Genomic DNA, 14,000 nt, shown 5'->3' with positions numbered 1-14,000 from the left:
GGTAGAATTTTGGCAATAAAAAAGGGAAGAAAGGCATTCTAGGCTAAGGGGAGGATACACAGTCGTGTATCGCTTAAGGACGGGGCGACGTTCTGAGAAATGTATCCTTAGGCGATTTTGTCATTGTGCGAACATTATAGAGTGTACTTACACAAACCTAGATGGTAGACGACTGCACACCTAGACTCTGTGGTACCAGTCTTATGGGACTACAGTCATATATGTGGTCCGTCATTGACTGAAAAGACTCAAAGTGAACTCTCCTAGTTAATCATAATACTCTGGAACTGCTGATTCCAGGAGGTACACATAGCAACCAGAAATATTTATGGATATGATGGTGACATAAGAGAAAAGCACATTTTTAGGAAAAATATATAGGTTTAACGGATACATTCTTTAGATTAGTCTAGAGTGTCTAGAGCAACCAAACAAGTCATACTATCCTTTAAGGTGTAACTTTTCCTTATGAATATGCATTTGTATATATGAAAAGAGTATCAAAATGTGGTTCTGTGCAGTTTGTATACTCAAACACCATAGAATTTCAGAAAGTGGACATTGGCTAAACCTATCTTTAACATTTGTCATTCATGCATCTATTGAACCTCTATTGCATAGCAGATGCTGCGCTAAGTCTTGACTATTTTGATGCAGTGTGTGATGAGGTAACTGGTAGAACAGCAAGAGTAATGTGACAGTACAGAAGTACAGCACCTAACCACAGAAATACAACTCATTAAATACAGGACATTATTTTGAATGATACATAATATACACATATATATGATACCAACTTGATTATTATTTTAGAGTAAAGAACTTAAAATAGGTGCCATTAATTAGGTTGTGTGATGAATAATCATTCAAACAATTAAATATTTATGGAGCACATATTTTGTACCTACAACTGATTCAAGCATTGTATATTTGAATTTACGTGACTGAATGTATGACTTATAGATATGGTTAAACATACGTATATATAGTTAATGGTTAGAATACAAAAAGAATGACTTAAGGCCCTTCTGTTATTTTTTCATTGATACAGTTATATAAAACATGCCATGTGTGGTGGATAGAAACTCTAGCTCAGTAGTTTTTAACATGTTTAGTCTTCAGCCATGAATGATTCTGAAATTGTTGGTCTGGAGTGGAGACAAAGTTTTTTGTAATCTCCTTAGATGAACCTGAAGTCCACCTCTAGTTAAGAACTGCAATTCCACAACTAGAATTGTAGTTTAAAATGTCCTTTAACATATGAAAATTTTTGTGGTACAACTTCATCTTCCTTTAATTTGATGTGAAAATTAAAGATAAAAATCAAAGTTATGTTCTTCGTCAGATTCCAGGTGTATACAATTCACCATTCAGAAAAGATCCTGACCCGTGGGAGTTGCGGTTACAGAAGGCAAAGCCTTTAACACGCCAGAGATCTAGAGTTAAGCAGCAGCACTCCGTCAGCCTGAGCGACTGGCTGGCTTGTACGAGCGCCCGTTCCTTTCCTCAGTCCGAAGTTCTGCCGCCGATTGATAGGAAACAGTGTCAGGTACTCATCAGTCCTATGTAAGAACTCGGTCAACGATTGCATTCTTGTTTTTTAAGACAGTTATTGTTTTGTCTTGTCTTTGTGACAAGAAAGGAAAATTATTTTTTACAGACTCTAATTTTAAATAATAAATATAAAATACTTTAAAAATATATACCAAGCAAGTAATCAAATATTTCTTTGGTACTGAATTTTATTGTTTTGAATATGAAGTTAACATACAGAGTTTTTGGCTAGAGTCTAACCTTTTTATGTAAAAATATTGTTATAACAGTACTTGTTATAACCTGTTGTTGCTAGAATAATCTTCTGTATTACCAAATTTATTTAATTTAGCCTCTCCTCTGCTGATCCATATCTTTATTACAATTGTAAATGTAATTTAGGTTTGAGTAATTTTAAAAGTGTAAGTTGGAGAATTAGAGACAGCTCAGAACAATGCAAGACTCAAGCACAGACAAGAAATCTTCAGGATGGATTGGAATAGAGCAGGATTGGCCAATGACTTCCTAGGGCTGAAGGGCGGAGGGGGATGTGTTGAGTGATGATTGTCACTGTCCTAAAAGTGCCAGAGAGCAACAGTTCTATCATCCCCATCAATGTTTAAACTGGAGTAGACAACTGCCACTAATTAACATCAACCTAGAATTGGGTTGATCTTGGTTCACACAGCCGGACTCCCAGGACTCTCACCTATTAGCTCCCTATAGAGGCTTGCCTCTGTTTATCGTTTTGCTAGCAAATTACTCCAAAACCTAATGACTTAAACCAACACACATTTCTTATCTCACAGTTTCTGTGGGTCAGCTTATAGGTACAGCTTAGGTGAGTGCCCTGACTCAGGATCTCTCAAGAAGTTGCATTCAAAGTGTCAGCCAGGGCTATGATTTCACGTGAAACCTCAGCTGTGGGGGAAGAAGAGGAGCACAGAGACATCCTCTTCCAAGGTCACTCACATGTTTTCACGTCTCAGTCCCTCCTCGCATTGCCCTCTCTACAGTGCTACCTCAAACATGGCGTCTGGCTTTCTTCAGGATGGGTGATCTAAGAGAGAGTGAGAGAGAACTCTCAAACAAAAGCCTTCTGTCCTCGTGGAGTTGGGGTATACCACCCTCCCGGAACACAGATATGTATGCCGGTTCAGAAACTCATCAAATCTCCTTGTGCAAGAGTTTTTATAAAATTTAATCTCCAACTCCACTCTCCTCCCTGGAGATCAGAGGTGGAGCAGGAAGTTCCAACCTTCTAATCACTTGGTCTTTCTGGTGACCAGTCACGTCCTGAGGCTGTCTAGGGGCCCAATCCTAAATTACCATGTTAGAGTAAACTCAGATGTATTCTCCTTATGAGTAACAAAAGACACGCCTACCACTCAGGAAATTCCAAAAGTTTTAGGAGCTCTGTGCCAGGAACAAAGACCAAATATATTTCTTATTATACCATAATGGTATATATATGAAGACACATGGAAAAAATATATACATTTATGTAAAGATATACATATGTGTATATACGGCATATACTGTATGTATGGAAGATTTTATATATGTGTATCCTCCTGGCTCTCCTCCCTCCGCTATACCCCATCGTATCCTCTCTTCCTTCCTTTCTTTCTTCACGTTCTTCCTTAACCCATCTGTTCCTCCCAGCTTCTTCCCTCTTATCTCCTTGTGCCTTCTTTCTTCCTGCCTTCCTTCCCTTCTGTTTTTTCTTCTTCCTGTTTTCACAGAATGGGATTTTTAATGTTGTGGTTTTCTTTGAACCAAATTTCCTGTGTGTTACCTAATAATAAAAATGTGCATACATCATTGAAGAGATTTAAGATTGTAAATACTATAGTCCAAATGATGATATTTATACTCTGACAGTCTATCTGTGCTTGTGAGGTGAATTTCTTAAATGTTATGGGACAATCATAGTAAGTTTAAAAAATAACTTTGTAATTATTTAAGCTTTGTTATTAAAAATATATATAAGAATGATATAAATATATTTGACTTTCATAATCAAGATTTGGTTGGAAGCAGAGTTAAACATTAGAAAACTATAGCTAAGAGCCCAAGGAGACTTATAGGTTCAGGATGAGTCCTAGATGGTCTAGGCATTCCAGGGCTTAATATTTGGAAATGAGTACAATGAACAGATCTGAAGTTTGAAGGTGTCTCCAAAATCTGGGACCCCCTGTCACTCCAAGCATGATTGGTATAAGTGATCACTTGACATCTAAAAGACAGTCTATCAACAGAAATGCAAAGTAACAGATGCTTTAGCGCAAGAGAAGCTGACAGTAAATGTCGATTACTAACCAGGGAGGAGGACTACTGAGCTCAAAGGCAAGACACTCATTGTCTAAGATGTAAATGTATGGACCAGGCACTGAAAGACACAGAGAGATGGGCGTGATTATATTACCACACAAAATTGGGGGTCTCTTGCCCGATGCGCATAAAAAGCCAGTTAATTACAGTGTCAGCCTTTGGGAAAAGAGATCAGATTTATTCTGTGAGATTGATCTGCAGGGAGACAGGAGGCATGTATCCTCAGATCTGTCTCCTCCATTCAGGATTTGGCGTGAAATTTAAGAGGTTAGGGAGAACAGGCTGGCACATGGAAACACTGGTGGGACAGGTTTTGATTGGTGCGCTTCAAGCATTTATAATGAGGTTCTAAACTTTTATGATAGGGTTCCAAACATTTATCATACGATGGCTAAGGGATTTTAACATTGGATCTTCCTGAAGGAGGGACCTCTCACATCTGAGTCTGACTTTTAAGTTCTGGTCATGTCCCCGTCTTTTGGTTCCAGGGGGAGGAGAATCTTTGGTTCCCTGATAATTTCAGGTCAAGATTTCTTCTTTTGCACATGTTCTGGCTACGTGACATTGCAAATTTTCTGAAACACAATTCTTAATCACTTTGTTGATAAGATGTGGTCAGTTGAACTTGTCCTGAGAGCCCATGGTTACAATTACAGAAGGATTGGGGTCACAAAGATTATACTGAACCCAAAAGGAAGACTGGATCTATTTTTATTCTAAATTTTATTGCTCAAGTAGAGTTCCTCCTCTTTCATTTTCTAGTCTCGTTGGAAATAGTAAGTTTCAGATCATGTAGTGGGATAAGCCTACAAATGGATGTGTGTTATGTTGATACACCAACAAAAGTTAGACAGCAGAGCTTGGCCACCAAGAAAACCATTACTCCTTGGGAATGCTGGCCCCTTCAAAGTCATAGCCTTGGCATTTGCTTATATATTTGATGCTACTATTGTTCAAAACCTTTTTCAAACTCCTCTTGAAACTAATAATAATAGTAGTAAAAATAATAATAAGGCCATGGGTGCCATTTTTGAGTGTTGACTATGTTCTAAGTATAATTCTAAGAATGTTACTTACATTATCTTATCTATCTTAAGAATGATTTTGTGAGATAGCTATTATTCCATTTTACATATGAGGAAAAAAGGCCTAGAGAAGTAATTTGCCTGATAGCATAACCAAATATGAATTTTTAAACCATAGAATTTGTCAAAGTAAATGACTAAGAATCTGTAAAAAAAAAAAAAAAAATCCACATTTGATTTCTTAATCATGAACTTGGAATCATGTTGCTGTATCTTTAAAAAGTAAAGTTCCAATAAAAATCCATTAACTACTTTCAAATATAGCAAGCCTCCTGTCCAGCTGTGAAAAGTACTAGATGATACTTATTTGCCATTTGTGTTATTTACGGTCCATGACTTTTATGGTAACTGGTTCCTATTATTGGTTTCTATTAATGTAAAACATAAGTGAACATAAATGAGGCGTGAATCATTTCTTTTTATTAGCCCCACAGTCTTCACCCAGTGCTTGCAGTAACTCCAGCTGTGTCTTGTTAGGGATAACCTATTTAAAGAAGAGATCTTGAAGGATGAGGAATATGATTAGAAATCTTTGTCCATTTTCTATCATTTCTCTCCTGCACAACAATAGTGGTGAAAAAAGAAATTCATGGCACAGCAAAATCTCGAGCCGCCTCTGATTTGTATTGTGCTTACTATGACGTTAATTAGACAACCAGTGGGCTCTAGTAACTAGTATAAGTAACTACTAATTTAAATGTAGGATATGTTGTAAATCACAATTGCAGCTTACCAACTTGGCTCTATATTTATGTCACTAAGGGTTGCTATTGTATCCATTAAGCAATAGAATTTAGAATTTTAAATAAACACTTAAAATAATTAAAAATATGACCTTTCTATGTTTTGGGGGGCCATCAATTACGTATAAGATTTGGCATTCACCTAAAAGCTTTATTTTAATGAAAAGACTGTCGCTATCCTATTTCTATTTATAGGAGGGCTCTTTGAAAGCTATGCTCAGAATCTTTGCTAATATTTTTACTTGCTCAAAAAGGGAGAGAATTCTTTTTAAATTATATTAGAAGAAATGCTTTTTAAAATTAGAAAACAAAGCAATCGCTAACTACAAGTTTACCAGTTCTAAGATAAAAACTCTTTTGATGTGTGTGGGGAAAATTCTGCCTAATTTAAAACATTTTTAATAAAATCACTTTTACGTGTGTGAGCATTCCTTAAAGATAAGTCATAATTTGTTTTGTCATGTATTTTCTAATTCAGAGAACAAATTATTCTTTAAAAAGAATTTAGTAAACTTGTGATGTTTTGTAGAGATTCCCTAGCCTTGGTCATCAATAATATGACAAAAAATCCTCCATAATAAAATATTTACCTCATCCTGTCTCGTCAGGGGCCCTTCCGCGATATCGCTGAAGTGTTGGAGCAGCGCTACAGGCCTTTGGAGCCCACCTTGCGGGTGGCAGAACCAATCAATGAATTAAAGGAGGCCCGAGAGGAGTTCAGAAGACAGGAGTGGATGCGAAATGTAAATGACAAAATGTGAGTTCTTAGCGTAAGAAATATTTCTGTACCATGTTTGGTGCCTTAAGTTTTCTAATATTTTCCATTTCCTAATGTTATAGAGACTTTCATTTGTGAGAAAAGGTAAAGCCACCCTTGATCTATTCAGAAGCAACCGTTCTTCAATACGCAAATGTTTTAGATAAGGTCAATACTGATGGCAAATGCACGTATATATGATTTATATATATTAATTACTCAGTGGAAAACAAAAAGAATGAATGACATTTCAAGGGAATAAGTAACCACTATCCATGCATCTGTGAAGATAATTTCCTTAATTATCCAGTGAAAGCATGTGTATTTATGATGATTCTGAAACAAAATCCAACAGAACAAAAACATTTTTCTTAACATGGACTAAATTTCATTTGGATCCACTGATACAACATTGTAGTTTTAATAAATCAGGTGCAGTGAAAGAAGTTAATTTCTTTACTACTGAGGAAGATGACTGAAAAAGATAAAGGATGATCTAATACCGCATGCATTTTTAAATTATTTTATTAGCATCATTGATTTGGGTCTCAAATCATACGTCTTTCTCCAAGACACTTACTTTCTGTTAAGGAATTTGTCATCAATATAGTCATACGTAATATATAAATAGACTTTAAAGTCTAGAATGGATTTTAAAAGTATTATTTTTATCCATAATATTTCTTATAATTATCTTTGTACTGTATCTTATAATTCTTCAGTATTATATATGCTAAATAATAAGACAATTATATTATTCTAATACAAATTATAATAATTTTAATATAATATAAAATATTGTTATAAATTATTGTATACTAGTCAACAACATATAAACTGTTTTTTACGTAATATATAATATGTACTAATCATATTATATATGTTACATAGTAATAATTTATATACTAATAATTCCAAAATACATTACAAAGTATGTTTTTTATGTAAAGAAACTAAAATTACCTCTTATACAGCACAGTGGATTTTGGATCATTTTATCAGTCAAAAGGGATATAAAGTGTGCTTTATTTTAATCATACATTTCTGAAGACTCTCTTGAAAAATAAAAATTGTCACAAACTCATATGAAGGATAAAATTGGCAAGCATCTCAAGTAATTTTTATCAAGTTTTTCATTTTATAGCAATTACTTGAAGTGAAATAATTAGCTATAGAGTGTTCAGCAGATTCTTTCAGTAATTGACTGAGTTACCCTATATATGATGACTAAGAAAATAAGAAACATTTATTTCCAATTAGTTTTGGGGAGGTAGATTAGTTTTGCCAAAGAGATTATAGAAGATTCGTGCTGCTCAGACTTAGTCAAGTAAAATATGCAATTTAGTGATGAATATCCAAAGAGTTATATTACTCAGAATTATTTTTCTATTTTCAATGATGCAAAGGTTTGTGAAATAACAAGATTAATTGCTCAAACAAATAATTGACCACATTGATATTTCTACAGAAATCATTGTGTATCAAAGATACTGAAGTATCCTTGCTTAGTATTTTCCTTGATAAGCCTAGAAAGAACAGATATCATCGCTATCCCAAAAGAAAGGTACTCACCTTGTACTTACGGTGGAATTCTTATAAATATCTTCAACTTCTGTGGTACTGCTGATGACCATTTACCCTGAAGCCTTCAGATTGAGAAGCGCTTCTAGGATTATCAACTAATCAGGAACAAACCAAGTTGGGAATGCTAAAGAAGTTACTTATAGATTTGCAACTAATATATTTTTAGCAATGGGGCTAACAATTGGTCCTAGTGACTACCCTAGGAATAATTCCATTTTTGAAGTATTTGAAACAGTGAGATTTTGTAGCTTCTTCTGAAGCCATTTTGATTTTTGTATACTGGATAACATAACTGGATTAGCAGAAGTTTGGTTGTGTCCAAAATGCCCATAATACATTTGGCTCATGCCAAAAGGTCTTTGATATTTAGTCCATAAGACATTGGGTCTGTGCCAAAAGATCCTTGACATTTGGTCCAGTCCAAAACATCCACGAGTGTATTTGATCCATGGAAAGTGGTTTTGGACAAGACTAAATATCAAGGACCTTTTGGTGTGGACCTAATAATGTCTCTATGGACGTTTTGACAGAACCAAAGATGACCAGATATCAAGGACCTTTTGACGTGAACCAAACGTCTGATGGACGTTTTGGACAGAACCCAATGTCCTGCAAGGATGTAATTGTATCTTGTGAGGCAAAAGAAATGTTAGAAATTTATGTTTTATGTCTTTACAGATAACAATTCTGTGATAGCAATGAGGAAAAAAGTATCCTTTTATCACAGAGATGCATGGTTTTTTATTGTGGAAGGTCCTTTTCTCCCACATTACCAATTTCACCTAGAGGGAATTGAAGGCACTACCTTTGCTATCCAAGGACCTTAATTAGGAATTCTCTATCTAAACCTGGGAAGGTAGAGCCTTTTTTTTCTAATCTTAACAATTCAAAGGGAGGCATTATATCTGAGGAGTTGATACATTTAGCTATTTTGTTTTCATATCATTATGAAAATTGCATTGTGGTAATAGTGGAAGGAGTATGGGCTTTGGAACTAGATCTATATGAGCTCAAATCTGGCTCCAATACACAGCAGCAGTATGGTCTTGGGTAAGTAATTTATCCTTCCTGAGCCTCTAGTTCCCTGTCTGTAAAATGAGGAGAGAAATGTTATCTTAAAGGTTGTGACAAGGATTGAATGAAATAATGAGTATAAAATGCCAAGATCATAGAAGAGTCTTAAAAAATTGTTATTGTCATGTTTTATATTTGCTACAAATATAATAATGCTACATGTAAGACATTAAAATACGAGGAGGAAATCACAGATTCCACAGATGGACTGGATTTCATCTACTGGTCCTCGGAACCAGACGTTAAGGAGGACTATGAACAGAGCTCCTCATAGGCCACTGTGTCCTAACCTCATAGAAGATTTTTTCTTTAAGCTTCTGAAAGACAAATTTTCTGTGGGTATTAGTTTGCTTGGGCTGTCATAATGAAGTACCACAACCTGGGTGGCTTAAACAACAAAAATGTATTGTCTCACAGTTCTGGAGGCTAGAAGTCCAAGATCAAGGTGTCAACAGTGTTGGTTTCTTCTGAGAGCTGGGAGGGAGAGTCTGTTCCAGGCCTCCCCTCTAACTTTTGGTGGTTTGCTGACAATCTTGGTGTCCCTTGGCTTTTAGAAGCATCATTCCTATCTCTGCCTTCATCTTCACCTGGCATCCTCCCCGTGTGTGTGTCTGTGCCCAAATTTCCCCTTTTTATACGACACCAGTCATGTTGGATTGGGGGCCCACCCTACTCCAGTGTGACCTCATCTTAACTTATTACATCTGGAACAACTCTTTTTCCAAATAAGGTCACGTTCTTTAATATGTTCTTTAAAATGAGCATGAGAAGTGTGACAACCATATTTTACACATAGGTTATAAGTTACAGAGGGCTTTTTGGAAGTCACTTTAAAGCTTTATTTGTTTATTCTTGTTCCTAAAGAACTCATTTCATTTTCTCGTGCCTTCTTGAAGAAAATTATTTTCCTTATTCATATGTCTATCTTTATGAAGCCAGGAAATTAAATAAGCAATTAGGAGATAATTGCCAACTAACCTGTATGTGAGAAGCTCTCAGCTAGATGTTGTGAGAAATATAAAGGAATATTTATTAATTCCATAAATGTTTGCCTGTCAGGAATAGTTCTAGGCTCTAGTGATATAGCATTGAGTGAAATAGACAAAATCTCTGTTCTCATGGAACTTCTATGCTTCTAGCTTTAAACCAAGCCAGAAAACCTAGTGAAATTCTGAATGTGAATTACTATAGGGAAGTTCTGGATAAATAGTCAAGTGTGTGTTCAAGACAGTAAGTGCCATGATTTTTTTTTTAATGTAGAATTTGTTCTGGCCTCTGATGATCTAGGAAGGTGTTCTTCACAGAAAAGGAGCTAAGTTGGGTTCTGTGAAAGACGGTTAAGATAGATACCATCTGGAAAGATGGTTAAGATGGTTTTGTTAGAGAAAAGATAAAAGCAGATTGATGGTATAAAAAAATGATGGTAGGAAAAGTTCAAAGAACAATGAGAAAACCATTTAGACAGAAACTAATTTTTATGTGAGAGGCAGTAGAAAGAAAAATTATGTGAGACTTCAAAGCCAAGGATTTGAGGGTTTATTTGTAGATAATGGAAAATTACTTAAGGGTTGTTTTTTTTTTTTTTTTTTTTGTGAGGAAGATCAGCCCTGAGCTAACATCCATGGCAATCCTCCTCTTTATGCTGAGGAAGACCGGCCCTGAGCTAACATCTATTGCCAATCCTCCTCTTTTTGTCTCCCCAAAGCCCCAGTAGATAGTTGTATGTCATAGTTGCACATCCATCTAGTTGCTGTATGTGGGACGCGGCCTCAGCATGGCCGGACAAGTGGTGCATCAGTGCGCGCCCAGGATCTGAACCCGGGCCGCCAGCAGCAGAGCGTGCGCACTTAACCACTAAGCCACGGGGCAGGCCCCTACTTAAGGTTTTTGAGTAAGAGGATGTTATAAAAAGAATATGAATTTGTTGGTTGTGAGACGCATGTATTTGAGAAGAAATATGCTGGAGGAAAGGAAACCCATTAGGAGAATATTGCTGTCCTTTTGGTGAGAGGTGCTGGGATAAAGCTAAGGTGATGGCGAGATTTGATATTCAACTCTTTTTCTTTACTTTCTTTTCCTTTCTATACATAATTTCTCTGAGAGATACTTCTGAGTTGAGAGACTTCAACTACCACCTCTATGCCAATGATTTCCACTCTAAAACTCTAAGAGCTTACTCCTACATTCCAGATTTGGATTTACAACTGCTGTCTTTGTTTGCATTACCACCAGATGTCCCAAACTCGGTATATCCCACATTGGCCTGCCTCTTCTGGAGTGTGAAATACAGCACCAATTATATGCCTAAAGTAGAGACTTGTGAGTGACCCTGTTATCCTTCTCCAAAATTCTATGGCCTTCAAATCCTGTCTATTCCACTTTTTTGTGTATGTGTGAGAAAGACTGTCTGAGCTAACATCCATTGCTAGTCCCCCTCTTTTTGCCCAGAAAGATTAGCCCTGCCCACAGATTAGCCCATCTGTGCCCATCTTCCTCTATTTTGTATGTGGGATGCTGCCACAGCATGGCTTGGTGAGCAGTGCATAGGTCGGCGCCCAGGATCCAAACCTGCAAACTCTGGGCCTCTGAAGTGTAGTGCATGAACTTAACCACTGCGCCACTGGGCCAGCCCCCTCTGTTACACTTTTTAAGTACAGATCTCTCAAATTCAGCCCCTCTTTCCTTTCTACTACTGCTTTAATTTAGGCACTTATAATTTCTTCTTTTAATCACTATAAAAAGCCTGTCTGATATGCCCGGTCTTACTCCCATTCAGTGCATTTACTACAAGAGAAATTTAAGCTAGCTATTATTCAGCCAAATGCCTTTTAATGGCTTTTTATCAATTCCAGGATAAATCGTAATTCCTTTTTGCAAAACACCAGATCCTTCAGGATCTGATCCAGGCTTATTTCTCTAGTGAATCTTCTGCCACATTCCGTGAGAAACTCTATGCTCCAGAGCTACGGAGCTGTTGTCATTTCTCTTTATGTCCCATGTTCTCTTCCGCTTCCATTAAAGAATTTCCTGTCTCCCTTGATTTACTCAGTCTGCTCAGATCCGCTTAAAAAATAAAAAAGAATTGTTTGTTTGCTTTTTAAAAAATGGAAACAGCAATGCATATTTATTGTAAAAACCTTAAACATTATAAGCTGGTAGATCCCCAGTTATGTTTTCCAGAGGCAACCACTGTTAACCACTTCTTGTGTATCTTATCCAGGCATTTTTGTTTGCATATACAATTGTATATGTTTATATTGTTCCTTTATTTAAAAATGGCAGAATGTGGGGCCGCCCCGGTGGCGCAAGCGGTTGGGTGCGCGCGCTCCGCTGCGGTGGCCCGGGGTTCGCTGGTTCGGATCCCGGGCGCGCACCGACGCGCTGCTTGGCAGGCCGTGCTGTGGCAGCGTCCCATATAAAGTGGAGGAAGGTGGGCACAGATGTTAGCCCAGGGCCGTCTTCCTCAGCAAAAAAAGAGGAGGATTGGCAGATGTTAGCACAGGGCTGATCTCCTCACAAAAAAAAAAAAAATGGCAGAATGTTATACACACTGTACTTCCTCTTTATGGGAGATTGTGGTCAGAGAATTTGGGGGTTTTTCAGAGAGCATTTCAAGGAATATTTTGAGGTGTAAAATGGGACAATGCAAGTTGCCTAGATGATGTGGAGAAACAAGTCGTTATTATTAACAGGTGGAAAAAAATGGAAGGCCCCAATTGTTTAATTTACCCATCAAGATGACAGAGATGGAATGGAATGGGTGATCATGAATCAGGTGATATAAGCTGATATGCACTTTACTAAAGTCTTATGCGAGGTTCTAAGGTCTATATGTTAATACCTTTTGTTAATTGTAAACATCGTTGCTTAATACAGGAGACTATAATTATGCAGACTGTACCTGTATCCAAAATGGAGTGGATTTGGAACATTGCCGTAGAAGTCAGTGCTAATCTGTGTTCTGGTAGCAGAATAATGGTCCCCACAGAGTCCTCATCCTAATCCTGGGAACCTGTGAATGTGTTACCTTACATGATACAGAGAACTTTGCAGATGTGATTAAGGATTTAAACATGGGGAGGTTATCCTGGATTACCAGGGTGGGCCCAATGTAATCACAAGAGTCCCTAAAAGTGAAAGAGGGAGGCAGGAAGAGACTTGATCTCATAAAGATCAGAGTGACGCAATGTGAGAAGGACAAGTCATCTTTGCTAGCTTGGAAGACGGAGGAAGAGGCCACAACCAAGGAATGTAGGCAGCCTCTAGAAGCCCGCAAAGGTGCCAAAATGGATTCTCCCCTAGAAGGAATGCAGCCCTCTTAATGCCTTGATGTTAGCCCAGTGAGACCCCTTTCAGACTTTTGACTTCCAGAACTCTAAGATAATACATGTGTTATTTAAGCCACTAAGTTTGTGGTGATTAGTTTCAGGAATAGAAAACTAATACAAGTATTCTTCAAGTCAAGGAGCTACCTTGCTAGATCAGACTTTGGTGTTTAGATTAATTATAAACGTGAGCTAAACTTGAGGAAAATCCTTGAATCCCTGAGGATTCAAGATCCTTTGCAGGTTTGGGGTATGGACATTTAGCAGATTAAAAAAATACGACTGTGGCTTGAGCTTCCCTATGAAGAGAAGTTTATGGTGAAATCATGTTGCAAGGTTATTATATTTTAAACTGTGTAGGCTTTCCTAAGAACCTGAGGACAGACGGCTCAATAGCTGTTTCTACATCTTTTTGAAAAGTAAAAGGTATTAATTTTCTGATAGTTATTGTAGGAGAGGCAAAACTTTATCTCTACCCTCTTAGGGTCTTCAGCTGGGCCTGAGAATTAAATTGACATAAAACAGATTAACAGCAGAAAAGCATACAGATTTATTTAAGTTTTAA

General features: G+C 37.0%; 1 protein-coding gene across 1 annotated transcript in view; it reads left to right on the top strand.

The window, feature by feature from the left end:
- Positions 1-14,000, top strand: part of SPATA17 (spermatogenesis associated 17) — a 202,334-nt gene that overhangs the window by 114,400 nt on the left and 73,934 nt on the right. The window contains exons 8-9 of the mRNA XM_058533896.1: positions 1,346-1,549; positions 6,304-6,452. Of these exons, the coding sequence (XP_058389879.1) occupies positions 1,346-1,549; positions 6,304-6,452 (353 nt within the window). The remainder of the gene's footprint in view (positions 1-1,345; positions 1,550-6,303; positions 6,453-14,000) is intronic.

The sequence above is a fragment of the Diceros bicornis genome, chromosome 38 (assembly GCF_020826845.1).
Source record: "Diceros bicornis minor isolate mBicDic1 chromosome 38, mDicBic1.mat.cur, whole genome shotgun sequence".
Taxonomy (NCBI): domain Eukaryota; kingdom Metazoa; phylum Chordata; class Mammalia; order Perissodactyla; family Rhinocerotidae; genus Diceros; species Diceros bicornis.
The sequence above is the reverse complement of the archived record's forward strand: the minus strand, read 5'-3'. Positions and strand labels throughout refer to the sequence as shown.